The 15,183-nt window shown below is 36.8% G+C and overlaps 2 protein-coding genes across 5 annotated transcripts in view; one reads left to right on the forward strand and one right to left on the reverse strand.

The window, feature by feature from the left end:
- Positions 1-12,604, forward strand: part of CAST (calpastatin) — a 139,399-nt gene extending 126,795 nt beyond the window's left edge. For all 4 annotated transcript variants that reach the window (XM_043988186.1, XM_043988177.1, XM_043988170.1 and 1 more), the window contains 7 exons: positions 1,397-1,501; positions 4,373-4,465; positions 6,469-6,504; positions 6,805-6,903; positions 8,262-8,321; positions 9,571-9,637; positions 11,283-12,604. In XM_043988186.1, the coding sequence (XP_043844121.1) occupies positions 1,397-1,501; positions 4,373-4,465; positions 6,469-6,504; positions 6,805-6,903; positions 8,262-8,321; positions 9,571-9,621 (444 nt within the window). In that variant the 3' untranslated portion in view covers positions 9,622-9,637; positions 11,283-12,604. The remainder of the gene's footprint in view (positions 1-1,396; positions 1,502-4,372; positions 4,466-6,468; positions 6,505-6,804; positions 6,904-8,261; positions 8,322-9,570; positions 9,638-11,282) is intronic.
- A 550-nt stretch (positions 12,605-13,154) lies between these two features.
- ERAP1 (endoplasmic reticulum aminopeptidase 1) overlaps positions 13,155-15,183 on the reverse strand; it is a 40,449-nt gene continuing 38,420 nt past the window's right edge. Inside the window, exon 19 of the mRNA XM_043988158.1 lies at positions 13,155-14,761. Coding sequence (XP_043844093.1) covers positions 14,609-14,761 — 153 coding nt within the window. The 3' untranslated portion in view covers positions 13,155-14,608. The remainder of the gene's footprint in view (positions 14,762-15,183) is intronic.

Here is a 15,183-nt window from a genome sequence, read left to right on the forward strand (position 1 = left end):
TATTCCATCATAATCACATGCCACAACTTGTTCAGCCATTTCCCAGTTGATGAGCTTCCCCTCAATGTCCAGTTCTTTCCTACCACAAGAAGAACTGCTATAAATATCTTTGTACAAATAGGTCCTTTTCCTTTCCCTTTGATCTTTTTAGGACCCAGACCTAGTAGTGGTATTGCTGTGTCAAAGGGTATTCACAGATTTATAGCCCTTTGGACATAGTTCCAAATGGATTTCCAGAATGGTTGATTCAGCTCATAACTACACCTTTCTAACCTTATTTCATTTACTCCCCTTTGTGTACTCTGTATTCAGCCAGCCTGGCCAAATTCACCAAATTGGCCTTTCATCTTCAGTCTTAATGTCCTTGCATAGGCAGTTTCTCTATGCCTACAGTGCTCTCCCTCTGGACCTCTGCCTCTTAGAACTGTTAATGCTCCCTATAAGGCTCAACTCTGGTGTCATTTCCTACTTAGGGTTCTTCCCAATTCCTCATCCCTTTCCTCCTCCCCTTTTCCTAGTTATCAGTGCCCTTTGCCTTTTAAAATAATTGTGTGTTTACACATGTATTTGCATGTGATATCCCCTACTGGACTGTAAGCTCCCTGAAAGCAGGAAATATTTGTTTTGTCCATTTCTCCAGCTCTTAGCACAGTGCCCTGTAGACATGTGATAAATGTTTGTCAAATTGAATTTTGACGAAAAAGTACTGAAGAATTTTCATATCTGTCTTTATAATTGCCTTTTAAATTATGCAAAAAACGAGCAGGATTTACCCAACTATATGTTACAGAAGCCTTATTTAATGGATTGTGATGTTACCCTCTGCTGATATGCTTCAGGATTGTTTTGGAAAGGAAGATTTTTTGGCATGAGTCCTTAATGACCTCCCCCAACGGAGGTCAGGGCGGTGCTGTTGTCCATTTTAAGCACTTAGTGTTTTATATCTCTCCTTGCTCCACTGTTTCTGTGTTCCACTATGGCCAAGTGTCTGGTTGGGTTAGGGGAAGGGGGAGGAGGAGGTGAATAAGCATTTATAAAGTGCCTGCTATATACCAGGCACTATGCTATGTGCTTTACAAATAATATCTCATTTGGCCCTTATAACAACCCTGGGAGGTAGATGCTGTTATTATTCCTATTTTACAATAGAGGAAACTGAGGCTAACAGAAGTTAAATAACTTGCTCAGGGTAACACAGCTATTAAGTGTCTAGAGGCTGGATTTGAATTCAGGTCTTCCTGACTCCATGCCCAGTGCTCTATCCACAGAACCACTGAGCTGTTTACTCTGAAGATAAGTAGATTTGCTTATGGAAAAAAGCCCAGCACCCCTGTGTTGGGCTGCCTGCCTATGGTACAGCTATAGTTAATGTGGATTATTTGTTTTTACTCTTTAGCAAAAAGATGAGGGGCTTGATGATGCATATGATCAACTCTCTAAATCCCTTGGGGAAAGAAAACCAGACCCTGATGACAAGAAGCCGATGGAGGATAAAGTAAAGGTAAGAGAACAAAATTTTTTTAAAAAATACTTATAATTTGATATGACATCTACCCCTCATCTTTTTGCTACTGTCCTTTGAATTCATGACATTGGAGAATTAGTTAAAGGAACTAGAGCTGTTTAGCCCAGAGAAAAACCTAACCCAGGAGTGGAGAGAGAGAGGATACCTGTGTTCAAGTATTTAAAGGGATGTGCATGGAGAAAGGACTGGGCCCCAGAGTACAGAAACAGAAACAATGGGTGCAAGAGGAAAATTAAGGCTTGATGTCAGGAAAAACTTACTATTAGAAGTATTCCAAAAGGAATGCCCTGCCTCTAGAGGTGATGGGTTCCCCCTCTTTGGAAATCTTTAAGCAGAGGCTGACTGACCACAGTTTGACCATGTTATAGAGGGGATTGCTTCATGTATGGGTTAGACTAGATGACGGCCGATGTCATTTCCAGCTCTATCAATGTGATTCCATAATGCTAAAGGAAGGACAGGAAATGTAGGCAGTAGGCATAGACTGTTTTTTCTAGGAGTTTGCACGTGGGACAAAATGAAGGTTTGTTTTAAGCTTCTTGTTGTTGTTGTTGTTGTCTGTCCTTCGTTCTCGAAGAGGACCATGACATCAAGTGACATCATGACTTGCACTGAATTGGATTTAAGTGAGGCAGGGGTGTGCAAGGTCACCAACCTCACTTTCTCCTCCAGAGTCATCTGGATCCAGTGGCAAGATATGTATCGGGATGACTGGAGAAGGCCCGGATGTTTTAAGGCAATTGGGGTTAAGTGGAGAGATTAGGGTCACACAGCTATTAAGTGTCTGAGGTCATATTTGAACTCAGGTCCTCCCAACTTTTTAAGGATGAGGGAGTCCTGGGTGGTGTTGAAGGCATGTTAAGGGACCAATAGAGAGATTGAAGAGGAGAGGGGAAAGGGGGAGAGGGAAGAAACAAGGATGAGCACAAAAACGATAACACATTCTGGGATAGAATTAGGAACACAGATAGAGGGTTGGCTATAATAAAGAGAGGACCCACTTTATTTCTGAGACTGGAACAAAGAAGTTTTCCTGAGGGCAGGAGGAAGATGTAAGAAGCTTGAAGAATGAACAAGAGGTTTGGAAAGCTATTGTAGGGAATACAATAAGGAGAAAAGTAAGAATAATCAAACAATACAAAGTGCCTACTGTGTGCCAGGCATTGTGCCAAGAACTGAGAATACAAAGAAAGGCAGAAAAGTCCCCACTCTCAATGAGCTCACAGTCTAATTGGGGAAACAAATGCAAGCAATTATTAATCAACAAGCTTTATACAGGCTAAGGTGGAAATAATCAACAACAGAAGGCACCAGATTTAAGGGGGATCCGGAAAGGCTTCCTGTGGAAGGTAGGAGTTTAGCTGGGACTTAAAGGAAGGCAGGGAAGCCACAAGGTGAAAATGAGGACAGAGACCATGGGGGAGAGCCAGAGAAAATGCTCAGAATTGGGAGATGGAGCATCTTGTTCCAGGAGCAACAGCAAAGAGGTTAGTGGATTTCAGAATACATGGGAGATGTAAGGTGCAAGAAGACTAGAAAGGTAGGTAGATGGCAGGTTATAAAGAGCTTTGAATATTAAAAAAGATCCTATATTTAATCCTGGGAGTGGTAGATAGCCACTGGAATTTATTGAGTAGGAAGATGACATGGTTAGACCTATTTTTTTAGGAACATCACATTGATAGCTGAGTGCTGGGCAGCAGGAAGAGCCCAGTTAAAATTAGATAATATAAAACTTGATGTGGGCCTAGTCACTATTATTCAGTAGCATGTGAGTAAAGCTCATTGCATGTGCAGTCTAAGTTGGGGAATAGCAAGATATGAATAGCAATAGACCAAGGTAACAAGAGATTCAGGAGTTGGGTACAATATATAGCTGAACTAATTTATTATTGGATTAAGATTGGGAAGGAAAAGAAATGAGGCCAAAGCAGGGATGAAGACTTGGGAGAATAAGGAAGGGTAGAGTAACCACAGGGCCTGGGTGTGGGAGGGGTGAGGCACAAAGAGAAATAGAATAGGAGGGTATGGCCAGAGAGAACAATTTCAAAGTTTTTAATTGTCAAGGATTGAATAAGTTGGGGTAATTCCGTTTGTGTGGCTAAGATGGAGTGAAGGTATAAATCATGGGAGTTGAGGAAGTTGACGGATTGGGGAGGAAACCAGAGTATTGACGTTCCCCATGTATAAGATGTGGAGTTTAGACAAAGAGCAAGACTGTGAGACTCCTTGAGGAAGGGAGAATGATCCGGGGTCCAACAGATAATCATTTTCTTAACTGGATAAGGTGAATCAAAGATTAAAGGCTTTGTTTTATATGCTCTGAACAAAGCCAAGATATCACATCTTTCTTTTATTATCTATCAAGAATGTTAGCTCTTGGTTCTTAATGAAAGTGACAGATGTCATAATTATTCAAATGAGTTACAAAGCTCAAATTTTGGCTTGAGAAGTGATCTTTTCAAAACTTTGAGCTTCCCTTCCAATTATAATTGCAAAAGGTCATGTTTCATCACTCATTTCTCTTGAAAATTCATTTGTGTCCTTTTCTTGTCCCCTTTATGAAATTATAAGTGAATTGCAGGTACAGAATACCCCTGACTTGAAGCTTAGTGCTTTACATGTAGTAGATGTTTAATAACCATTTTCAAATGGAAAATCCATAATGATTAACGTTTTTATCCATGTTAGAGTGAAAATATTGTCTTCAGTTGCTTAAAAGAATTAAAAACAAGTCATTTGTCCCCATCTTACCAAAATGAAATAGATCCTAGGAAACTCAGGCTGCATTCCATGAAAAGAAAAGGAACAAATATTGATTGTGACTTTTTTGCTCAATATTTCTAGGAAAAAGCTAAAGCTGAACATAGAGAGAAGTTGGGAGAAAGAGATGACACCATACCTCCTGAATACAGGCATCTTCTTGATAACAATGACAAGGTAAGTGGATGCTCTGGGTCCATAGAATATAAGATAATACATTTAGTGTACAATTTTAATATTTTTATCCAAACTTCAAGTGAAGTATAAGGGAGGTGCTTTTTCAAAAATGTATATAAAGATTAAAGGTGTGACTTCTCTGGGTCTGTTCTTGAAAAAGACATCTGCCCTACTAACTAGCCTATCATTCAGCCTTAGTCAAGTTGTAATGTGACAGTGAGACACATTATGAAGAGTAGGCAGAGAATTAGCCTCTTGATCAGGAAAACCTGAATTCAAGTCCTGCTTTTGACATGTTCTGGCTGTTTGATTCAGGGCAAGTCCCTTAACCTCTCAATGACCTTGACTATTAAGTGGAAGTTGCAGATCTGCATTGGTCAGGGGTCTTTCCTCATTAAGAACTCACTACATCAATAAAATCAAAATTTCAGTCTCAAGAAGGGGGGTAGTAAATGAGTAAAGAAAGGAGGGAGAAACCCAGAGGTCAAAGGTCTAATGGGGTCGGGGAGAATATAGGCGTTGTGATCCATTAATCAAACTTAGAAGAATGTTAGGTAAAATAGGATTCAAAATCTGAAGACTTGTTCAATTCTCACCTAGATACATAAACATCGAGAAAGCAAAGAGGTCAGTCTTTTTTTTTTTTTTTTTGAGGTCAGTCTTTTGATGTGTACATAGACTGTTTTTGACCTGCCTTTCCTGATTCAGATCAGTCTGGCTCAGCTCCCCACCTCTGAATGGTCCGTACTTAAGAATTTATTTTTTTTTAATTGCTCTGCCCTCTTCCAGGCAGATTATTGAGATGGGTAAATGCAAAATTACACCTACCTGCTATGCATCTGAAAGACAATGAGACAAACAGAACAGGTGGCAGAGCCAGAGTATCCTGTCAGGCTTTGCAATATTCAATCATGTGTTCTCAGTGTTTCTCAAGGCATTGATGGAAAACATGCTCTTTGACGCCCCTCTGTGTTTATTGCTGGTAGTCTTGGCAAATATGATTTAATGCACTTCCCAAGCAACCATGACCTTGATTATACAGTTTTTTAAATTAATTAATTAATTTATTTATTTATTTTTCCATTACATGTAAAGATAGTGCTCAACTTTTGTTTATACAAGCTTTCCAATTTCAGATTTTTCTTCCTCCCTCCCCCCTCCCCTAGATAGCAGGTAATCTGATATAGGTTATATATATATATATATATATACATAATAACATTAATCCTATTTCTGCATTAGTCATGTTATAAGAGAAAAATGAGAGCAATGATGAAAAACCTCAAAATAGAAAAAACAACAGCACCAAAACCAAAAGAAATAGTATGGTTCATTCAGCATCTATACTCCACAGTTCTTTTTTTTTTTTCTTGGATTTGGAGATCCTCTTCTATCATGAGTTCCCTGGAACTCTTCTGTACCATTGCATTGGTGAGAAGAATATAGTCCATCACAGTAGATCAACACTCAATGTTGATACTGTTGTGTATACAGTTTTTAACATATCTATTACTTACCACAGTGACCCACGGTCTGTATGAATATGTGGTTTTAAAGTTTCTGATTTTGATTTTTTGTTTTTTTTATTATTTTGTTGTTATTTAGCTGACTTACAGAATATTTCATGCAGAATTGTAAAAAAAAAAAACACCCATATTTACCAAAAGAGCCAAAATAAGAAAAATTATTTCATTTTCTAGGCCTAGGAACATTTTTCACATTTCCTTTAGGTATATCAAGGTGATAATTACTTTAATATTTTCATATTTAAACTAAGATGGCAGACAGAGTGGAAGGTAGAGAAATGAATTGTTTTTGATCTGGATTCTGTGTTACCTGGGTATGTTTCAGGGACTATTGGTTCAGGGTAGTAGGGGGTTTTTACATTCTGAAACTGTTGGTTCTTTTCTCATTTTATTTTTTACATACTTCAATTGTTGACTCTTTTCTCATTTGAACATCTGTGAGAATGTGTTTGATGGGCAGTGTGTCTTGTTTTTAAGGGTAATCCAGAAAAGCCACCACCCAAGGAAACCAAGGTAAATATAGTACTTTATTTCTTTATTGAACTTAAGTCTGGCTGGGATTGTGGGATGGTGGACTTCATCTTACAAGTAGATGTAATACTTTTATATCAAATAAATAAAATGTAGAAGAAAAGAAGATGGCCAAGACAGTCATGTGCTAATGTCTAGTTTAGCGTTCTCACTAAGAAAAACATCTAAAAAAACATGGTGAATGACAGCAGATTTGCTGTAAGGATTTCATTATTTCTTATTGGGGTTAGAAGGTGACCTTTACAATTTATATTTCTTTACTGATAGAAGTTTCCATTTCAGAATTCTGCAGATGGTGGGGACCCCATTGATGTCCTCTCAGAAGGATTTGACAATTGTTCCCAGACTCCATCTCCAGAAGGTCCACAGAAATTGGCAAAGGTGAGTTATTTTTTTCCTCTTAATTCTCACATCATCTGAATGTCATGTGGTAAGAATGAGGAATAAAAAATACGTAGCACAAGGGTTGCATTGGTATCCATAACATTTTAAAGTGACACCCAAAGGCATAGAGCTAGTCAGTGGCAGTTTTTGTTTTGTTTTGTTAAGTCTTTTCAGTTGTGCCTTGGCAAAGATACTGGAATAGTTTGTCACTTCCTTCTCCAGCTCATTTTTTACAGATGAGGAAACTGAGGCAAACAGGGTTAAACAACTTGCCCGTTGTCACATAACTAGTAAGTGTCTGAAGTTGGATTTGAATTCAGGAAGATGTCTTCCTGATTCTAGGCTGCGCTCTCAGTCCACTGCGCCACCTAGTAGCCACTTTGTTAGTCAATAAACATTTATTAAGCACATACTATGTTATAGGAATTGTACTAAGTGTTGTGATATAAAGAAAAGTCAGTAGCAGAGCTCTGACTAAAACACAGGACTCCTCCTTGCCAGACCTGTGCTTTCTATGCTCCGCCACATTGCTACTTGGCATTTCATGTAAAAAGAGAAGGGTGGAAAAGTGCCTTTCTTCCTTGTTCTCAGAAGGAATACTCTAGATTTTAATTTATTACCTTCCTCACTCCCCCTCCCCACCCAACTATCACTAAGCACAGCTGTCAGTCACAGAACTTCTAAACCCTCCTAAATATGGTAGATTTAATTGCTTGGCTGCTGCTACTGCATCCTGTTCACTTCACCCCAGGAAACTCCTTGTTTTGTTTTGTTTTGTTTTGCGGGGCAGTGGGGGTTAAGTGACTTGCCCAGGGTCACACAGCTAGTAAGTGTCAAGTGTCTGAGGTCAGATTTGAATTCAGGTCTCCTGAATCCAGGGCCAGTGCTTTATCCACTGCACCATCTAGCTGCCCCAGGAAACTCCTAAATAATGCTATTTTCCCCATTTGAATGCTTGTACATTGTATTCATCTCTTTAGAACCACTCCTAGTTCTCTGGTTGTTTTTCTTGTTATAAATAATTTTTTTCTTAATACCATAATCTCTGTGGTCCCCTCCATATTAACACAAAAATCAATCCAAATATAAGTCCTGTTTTGAGGAGCATTAGTTCTAGATGAATCATGATTTTGAACATTGTGACCCACCTTACAACATTTCCCAAAACTTTCTGCCTAAATTGAGTGTCCTTTATAAAGAAACTCCTTATCAGGTTTAAAAGAATGATACACAAAGATACTAAATTATTCCCCTGTTTTTAACGAAAATGTGAGATTTATCACATTGCAGAAGAGAATAATCTTAGACTGACAATAATAATGACTAAATACTATTTATATTTCTTTTTCCTCTAGAAAAAAAATGAAAAGGAAGTTTCCAGCACTAAACCTGCTAAGACTGGTGGAAAATCCAAGGTAATAAATAAACACAAGGCCAAGTCTTAACAATTAAGGCCCTGAAGTAGCTGCTTATACTTTTTGCTACTTAAAAGATTAATGGTCTGTTTCTTAATAGTAGATAAATTTCCATCCTGTCAGGAAATTTTTTTTAAGTTAATTTCTAAAGAAAATTGACTCAGTGCTATAATTGATCCCCTCCTTAATAGTTGCCTTTTGAAAATTACTTCTTTTTACTGAAGTTTTTTTTCAACAATTTGCTTGATAGTGGACTTAGGTATAAAAGGGATAGTAACTGAAGTGCCCAAAAGATCCTATTTGTATTAGGATCTCATGATGGGATCCCTGAAAATAACTTTTTGGAGCCGTTTTTGATATGGATTATTAGGATGATTAAGAGAATACCACAGAGAGTTTGTTTTTATTTGGTGAGACCTTTAACAAGGTAGGTCATGATTTTCTTGTGGACATGTCTTCAAATAACCTGAAAGGCTTTCTTATGAGAGAAGTAGACTTTGTTCTGTTGCCTCAAAGGACAGAATGACTATTGAATGGAAATTAGGAAGAGAAGAACATTTCAACTCAAAATAAGATAATTAGAGCTATCCACAGATGGGAGGAATAATGAACTGCCTGTCACCAAAAGCATTTAGGGAAGGGGAAGAAAGTTGTATCAGATGAAATCTAAGTTCTCTGACATTTCTTTAGTTCAGAATGGCTGTTTTCTTGAGTCAACATACCATAATGAAACAGAAGCTATCAGTTTGAGAAATAGTGGCATGTGGTTTCTAAAAAAAAAAAAAACTATTCTAGAACTATCAGAATGCTTTAAAATAAGTCTGACACCTTCCTGTACTTGTAATTTGTTTATAGCCAATGAAGTATCCCAAGAGATGAGAGAAATGGAGGACAGCTAAATGAATTATTTCCTGGCCAGATTAAACATTTAGTTTCTCACTATTTTTCAAATCATATGTTGCAACAAAAAAGTGTGATCACACCTTTCCTGTAAAAAATTAAAGGTATGATCCTATCTGATGAGGGAATTATAGGGTATGCATGCACACATGGCAGTAATATATAGAGATAGAAAGATAGACAGACAGACATTAATCTGGGGGTTATATATTACAAAGTACTTTTAGCCATTTTCCCAAGTTTGAACTACCAAGATACCTATTCTTCTACAAGCCTTCTTTGATTCAGTTTGTTATTTTTAATACAGAAAAGGGAGAATTCTTATTGATAATTTTGCTTTTCCTTTCAGACAAAAGAGAAATCTTCCAGATCAAAAGCTGATGGAGAAAAGACAAGTTAAAAGTTCAGACTACTGGGTAAGGTAATTCCTTTTAAGTGAACACAACTGTAAACAAGTACAAGTCATATTTTCTAGATGAATTTGAAAACCACACCTGACATACTTAATTCATCTTTGGATACCCCTTGCATGAAATACACATTCAGTAATTTACATCCTGATAAGTCACTTTCCACAAAGCACCTCATAATTTGAGAACTGTTTGTAGAAAATTTAAATACATTAATCTTTTAAGTAAGATACATTGAAATCTCATGCCAGGATATTAAAGAAAACTTAAATCTACAAGCAGAAACTTGATACGGTTGAATTCTCAAAATCTTAAATGCTAATGACTAAATGAAAGACTATTATTCCAAAAAGAAGCAACAGGGAAGTAAATGGAATGTCACTGCTTAAAATGATATGATCCCATGGTATAGATCTTGAGAAAAAAGAGAAGCCTTGTAGAGTAGTGGATAGTAAACCAGTCTCAGGGTTAAAAAGACCTGGTTTCAAGTTTAGAGCCTTCCACTTACTGGATTGTTACTCTAAACATATTATTCAACCCCTCAGACAAATCCCTAAATTACAGTTGAATTACCAGTCTGTTTTAGTGGAGAGAGTAAGCTGATGAAATCATAGGTCTGAACTAAAAAAAAAAAAGCCAAAATACAACAGAGTAGGGATGGGGAGTTAATAAGAAAAGGAACACTTGAGAAACAGGAAGATTCGACTACTTTTATACTGTTTATGTACAGTGAATAGAGTGCTGGGCCTGGAGTCAGGAAGACTCCTCTCCCTGAAATCAAATCTGGCCTCAGACACTTACTTGCTTTGTGACCCTAGCAAGTCACTTAACCATGTTTGCCTCAGTTTCTTCATCTGTAAAATGAACTGGAAAAAGAAATGGCAAACCACTTCATTATCTTTGCCAAGAAAACCCCAAATGAGGTCACAAAGGGTCGGATGAATTGACTGAAAGACTGAACAAAATACCTTTAAGATTTGAAAAATAAAGTAGTGGGTTCTCATGGTAGCTACATCTTCAGTCACCTTAGGTTAGAATCAGAAGACATGAAGGAATCTCAGATCTTGTAAAGGTCTTTTCTTAGGATAGCTAAACTATCCCAGATGAACAAATCTATATCCTAACCCTTAAAATGCATATACAATCCCTGTCGAGGTGCCTGTCATCTGTTAGAAATCAAGATGAGCCTAAAGAAAATTAGGTAGCCAACCTTCAAGTTATTGGATTCTCTGGGTCCCTTTTTTTAACTTATTTTTATAATTAATGGGGAATGAGATGGCAGAGTGGGAGACAGTATTGGATGCGGACAGAGTGGCTATGTTTTCTTAATTTATTGATGCTGTAAAGAGTAACTGAAAGAGATGATAGTTGGAAGGTATTTAGTATTGTGTTCAGAGCTGTTAAAAATCCTGCAAACCAAATAAAAATTTTATGGGTCAGACACTTTAGTCAAACTACTTAGTTTTTTTACAGTTTTTTGAGATGTGCTTTGTTTCTTGATTGCCTTTCATTGTCTATCCCAGCATATGAATTTATTAGACAGTTTTTTCTTACTGTGCCATCCATTACTCTTGGATAGAGAGTACATTTGTGGTACCTTTTGGAGGGGGATCAAATGTTTCACTGATTTTCTTTTCTCTGACTTTTTTAGGCTATCTGCATATGCTATATGCTAGAAAATCTTCATTCAAATGGTGGATGGTGATTAAACAAACCAAAGGATCTTGCAACAGAAAGCAATTATTCAGGGTGGCTTTTGTACAGTGGTATTTGTGGAGTCTTTTGACATTCTGAAAATTTTAGTTTCATGTTCTTTTCAAGAAAATAACTGGGATATGTCTTGGTTGCCCTGTATTATTGTAATAAGCATTGATAAACTTTTTTTTTTATTTTCTTCATTTGGGAGGTAAAGGATGCTTTATATTTTTAAGAAATATATTTCATAAAAAGTTACTTCTGGCAACCAAAAAAAGTCTGCAAACTTTTGCACATATTCAACACACAGTGCCTGTTGATCTTAGTAGATTTCTTCCGGTTTTCAGTATTTTTGAAAACATTTGAAAAATGCTTTCAATGTTCTGGAATGTTAGCATTGTTGGTTGGGCAATACTGGACATTTCCTTGAGTGAATGACTAATAAGAATTCATAGGTCAAATATGGAATATTGTATAAGGTGCACACATCTCCACCATGGCTGCTGATAATAAAAGAACAATAAAGACCCTGGATAGTACCTTTCTACAGAGCACTGAGCAAAGTGTATCATGTGACTTTTTTCTCCTCAATTCTCTCCCCCCCCCATCCCCAAAAGAATCAGGCTTTCCTGGGTTTGCATGACAAAGTGAAACATACTGAGGCTTGGATGAGAAGATCATTACCAGAACAGAGGGTGGGCAGTTCCTGTCACCCCATGGCAAGAACAGACTCAGAGCTGAAGCCAAGCACAAATAGAAATAAGATTTTGAAATGCATATGTGCTGTTGATAATTTGCCTTTGTTTTTATATTCAGTTCTGCATGTCGTTGGAGATGAATGCAGGTGTCTGTTCTTTACATAAGACTTGAAAATAGTTTTTTTAAAGCAATATTAAAATGTTAGTCTTTGCACTGTACAGACTTTGTGGAAATTAAGTTTGCCAAATAAGGACAAAAATAATTTTGCTGCTTAAAAAACACATGAAACTTGGTGTTTTATCTCTCTACAACAATTTAAGTCGAGCTCTGATGTTTTAGGACAGTGTTTTTTCAAGCGAGAAACTCAAAGGAACTGTTAAGCATCCTGAGGTGGAGGGTTGGGTTGGGTTTGGGTTTGATGACCCTTCTGTTGATATTGAGCATTAAAAATAATCTTAGAAGGTTTTATTACATGGGTTCTTACAAAGTTTTGTTTAGGATTGTACCATTGGAAAAAAGTCTGAGAATCACTCTTCTGAAGGTATGAGTGAGTGGCTAATAAAATGTTTTGAAGGCAAATGAGTTTATGGACATCACATTGAACATACAACTGAATGTTCATACAACAGATGCTTCGTATGAGCTTTTGAATTCTGATACTGAATGATAGGAAGAGATGCTAGGTTCATAGCACATAGACTACATTTTTTAGAAAGTATAATATCTCCAAACATCACACTTAGTAATTTCATCTAGAAAGACAAACTTTTGTAACACTGACTTCCTTGAAGAAATCGAGGAACTTTTAAAAACAAAAGATGCCAACCACCAAACCCTGCTGGTGGTGGAGGATAAGCCCCATGGAATGGGTACCACATCTGCGTCTGTGTATATCCTGGTAGCAAAGCTGAATAGGTTATAGGTTCTGAATACACCCCTTAGCTGATTGAGAGAGGAGGCTGTTGTTATTCTTTGCACTGGGGCAAAGAAGCCCAGAGATGGCAATTCATTTATGAAAAAAAGGTAGTTGTAATTTGATGTGGGAATAGTGTATCAGTCTAAGGACTTTTCCACAAATAGATTTAAAAACTAGTGACCAACATAACAAAATCACCATGAGTCATTAAAATATAGAAATGGATCCCATTTTATTTAAAACAACAAACTTTGCATTAAAAATAACTTTCATTAGTTTTGGTTGTGTTTTTGTTAACAAGAAAAATTGAAAAGTATGGCTGATGTTCATTAAATTATATTTCTCAAATAATAGAGAATGCAACTTTGTAAAACATGATCTAGAAGAGTATCCCTGATACTCTTGTTTTAAGTCAGTATATCTCAAGTACTTTCTCCACTGCAGTATCATTACTCCAATATATTAAGTAGCCTAGTATGGGGTGGTTTTTTGTTTGTTTTTTGCAGGGCAATGAGGGTTAAGTGACTTGCCCAGGGTCACACAGCTAGTAATTGTCAAGTGTCTGAAGCCGGATTTGAACTCAGGTACTCCTGAATCCAGGGCCAGTGCTTTACCACTGCACCATCTAGCTGCCCCCACCTAGTATGTTTTAACACAAAATCCTAGGTGTCTTTTTTAAATCATGTAAACTACAAAAGCAGCCGGTTCTCAGTTAGACTCGTATGTTTAAGTAGTTTCAATCATCTTGCATTATTTTAAAACATTTTAGTGCCAATAATAATACAATTAATATCCTTTGACTTGTTCTTCAGTGGCATTAACATTTCGTAACTCTTCAGCACTCATGGTCAGACCAAATTAATTAATTCATGCTTTTCCCTTTGTACCACCTTATCACCAAGCAACACCTCTCCAGCTCAATTTCAGCTAAACATTTTTGCTTCTTAGCCCCTTCTGTGTCACAGATCTCTCCCCAGAATGATGATTTTAAATCCATAAACAGCACATATACAAGGATTACAAAGGAAGCCAATTATATTGAAATAAAAATGTGATTTTCCCAGGGTAAGAATCCCTGTGCCAAGCTTTAATAGGAACTTTAATTTTTTTTTTACCCATAAGCTTCATATTTTAGTTTTGGAGTATACTTGTTCTAGCCCCTACTAGTTTCAGGATAATCATCATGATATTTCTCTAACTTTTCCTTCCTGGAGAAGAAAAAAATATATAATAGACATGCTTCATATATATTCAGATTTGTCTAGGGATGTAAGGTTTATAAAGATCTTTCTTAGAACCCTGAGGTAGGTGGCATGAGAGTTATCTTTATTTTATAGGTGAGGAAACTGGTCTTAACACATAGTAGGTAGCATTAGGTCCTGGATTTAGATGAAAAGTACCCAAACAACCTTTACATTCTGGTATATGACTTATACTGAATTGGTACCTTTAAATATCTATATCAATAACCCAGCTGAGAGAAATGGGGATAGAAAAATGATTGGAGTTGGAGCTAGAACCTGTCTTTTTTAGATGCTAAAAAATATAGCCACCTCATGGCAAAAAAAAAAAAAAAAAAAAAAACATTTTTTTTCTTAATAAGTTCACCTGCATCACAAAATCTGGTAATTACAGTAGATCACAAGAACCCAGCAACACATGAAAAGTTACAATGAGCTGGTCCTTTTTTCTAACCACGTTCTGATTTTCTCATAATTCCGATTCATCCAGTGTATATTTTCTTCAATCGTTTCAAGTGTTTGCTGAACACAGCGAAGCTGGGAACCATTTTCCTTCAGGGAGCTGAAGAATTCTTTCACCTTTTGAGGAAAAATTTTAAAGTGTCTTTTTCCCTTTTTTTTTTTTTGGTCAAACATTAAACATAAATTCATGTTTTTAAAGCTAAAAGAAACCTTAGAAATCATCTAGTCCAAGGCATTCTCTTTTTTTTTACAGATGAGGCTATTGAAGCCCAGCTGATCACCAAAGAAGAAATTATATAAGCTAAAACTCCAATGTTAGCCAGAGTTTCATATGAGAGCCATGTCTATAGATGAAATTGTATACATTTGATTTGAACTTACACTACCCAAAATAGAGAAGGTTTCTTGAGGTCACTTTTTTTTTCTTATGTGGGCTGCTTTTGCTCAGTCACAGTTGAAAATTCACTATTTACCAGTTCATTGTTCTGGCTTAACCAGAACAATGATATATAGTTTTCTCTCTTTCTCTCTGTTTCCCT

Source organism: Dromiciops gliroides, chromosome 1 (assembly GCF_019393635.1).
Source record: "Dromiciops gliroides isolate mDroGli1 chromosome 1, mDroGli1.pri, whole genome shotgun sequence".
Taxonomy (NCBI): domain Eukaryota; kingdom Metazoa; phylum Chordata; class Mammalia; order Microbiotheria; family Microbiotheriidae; genus Dromiciops; species Dromiciops gliroides.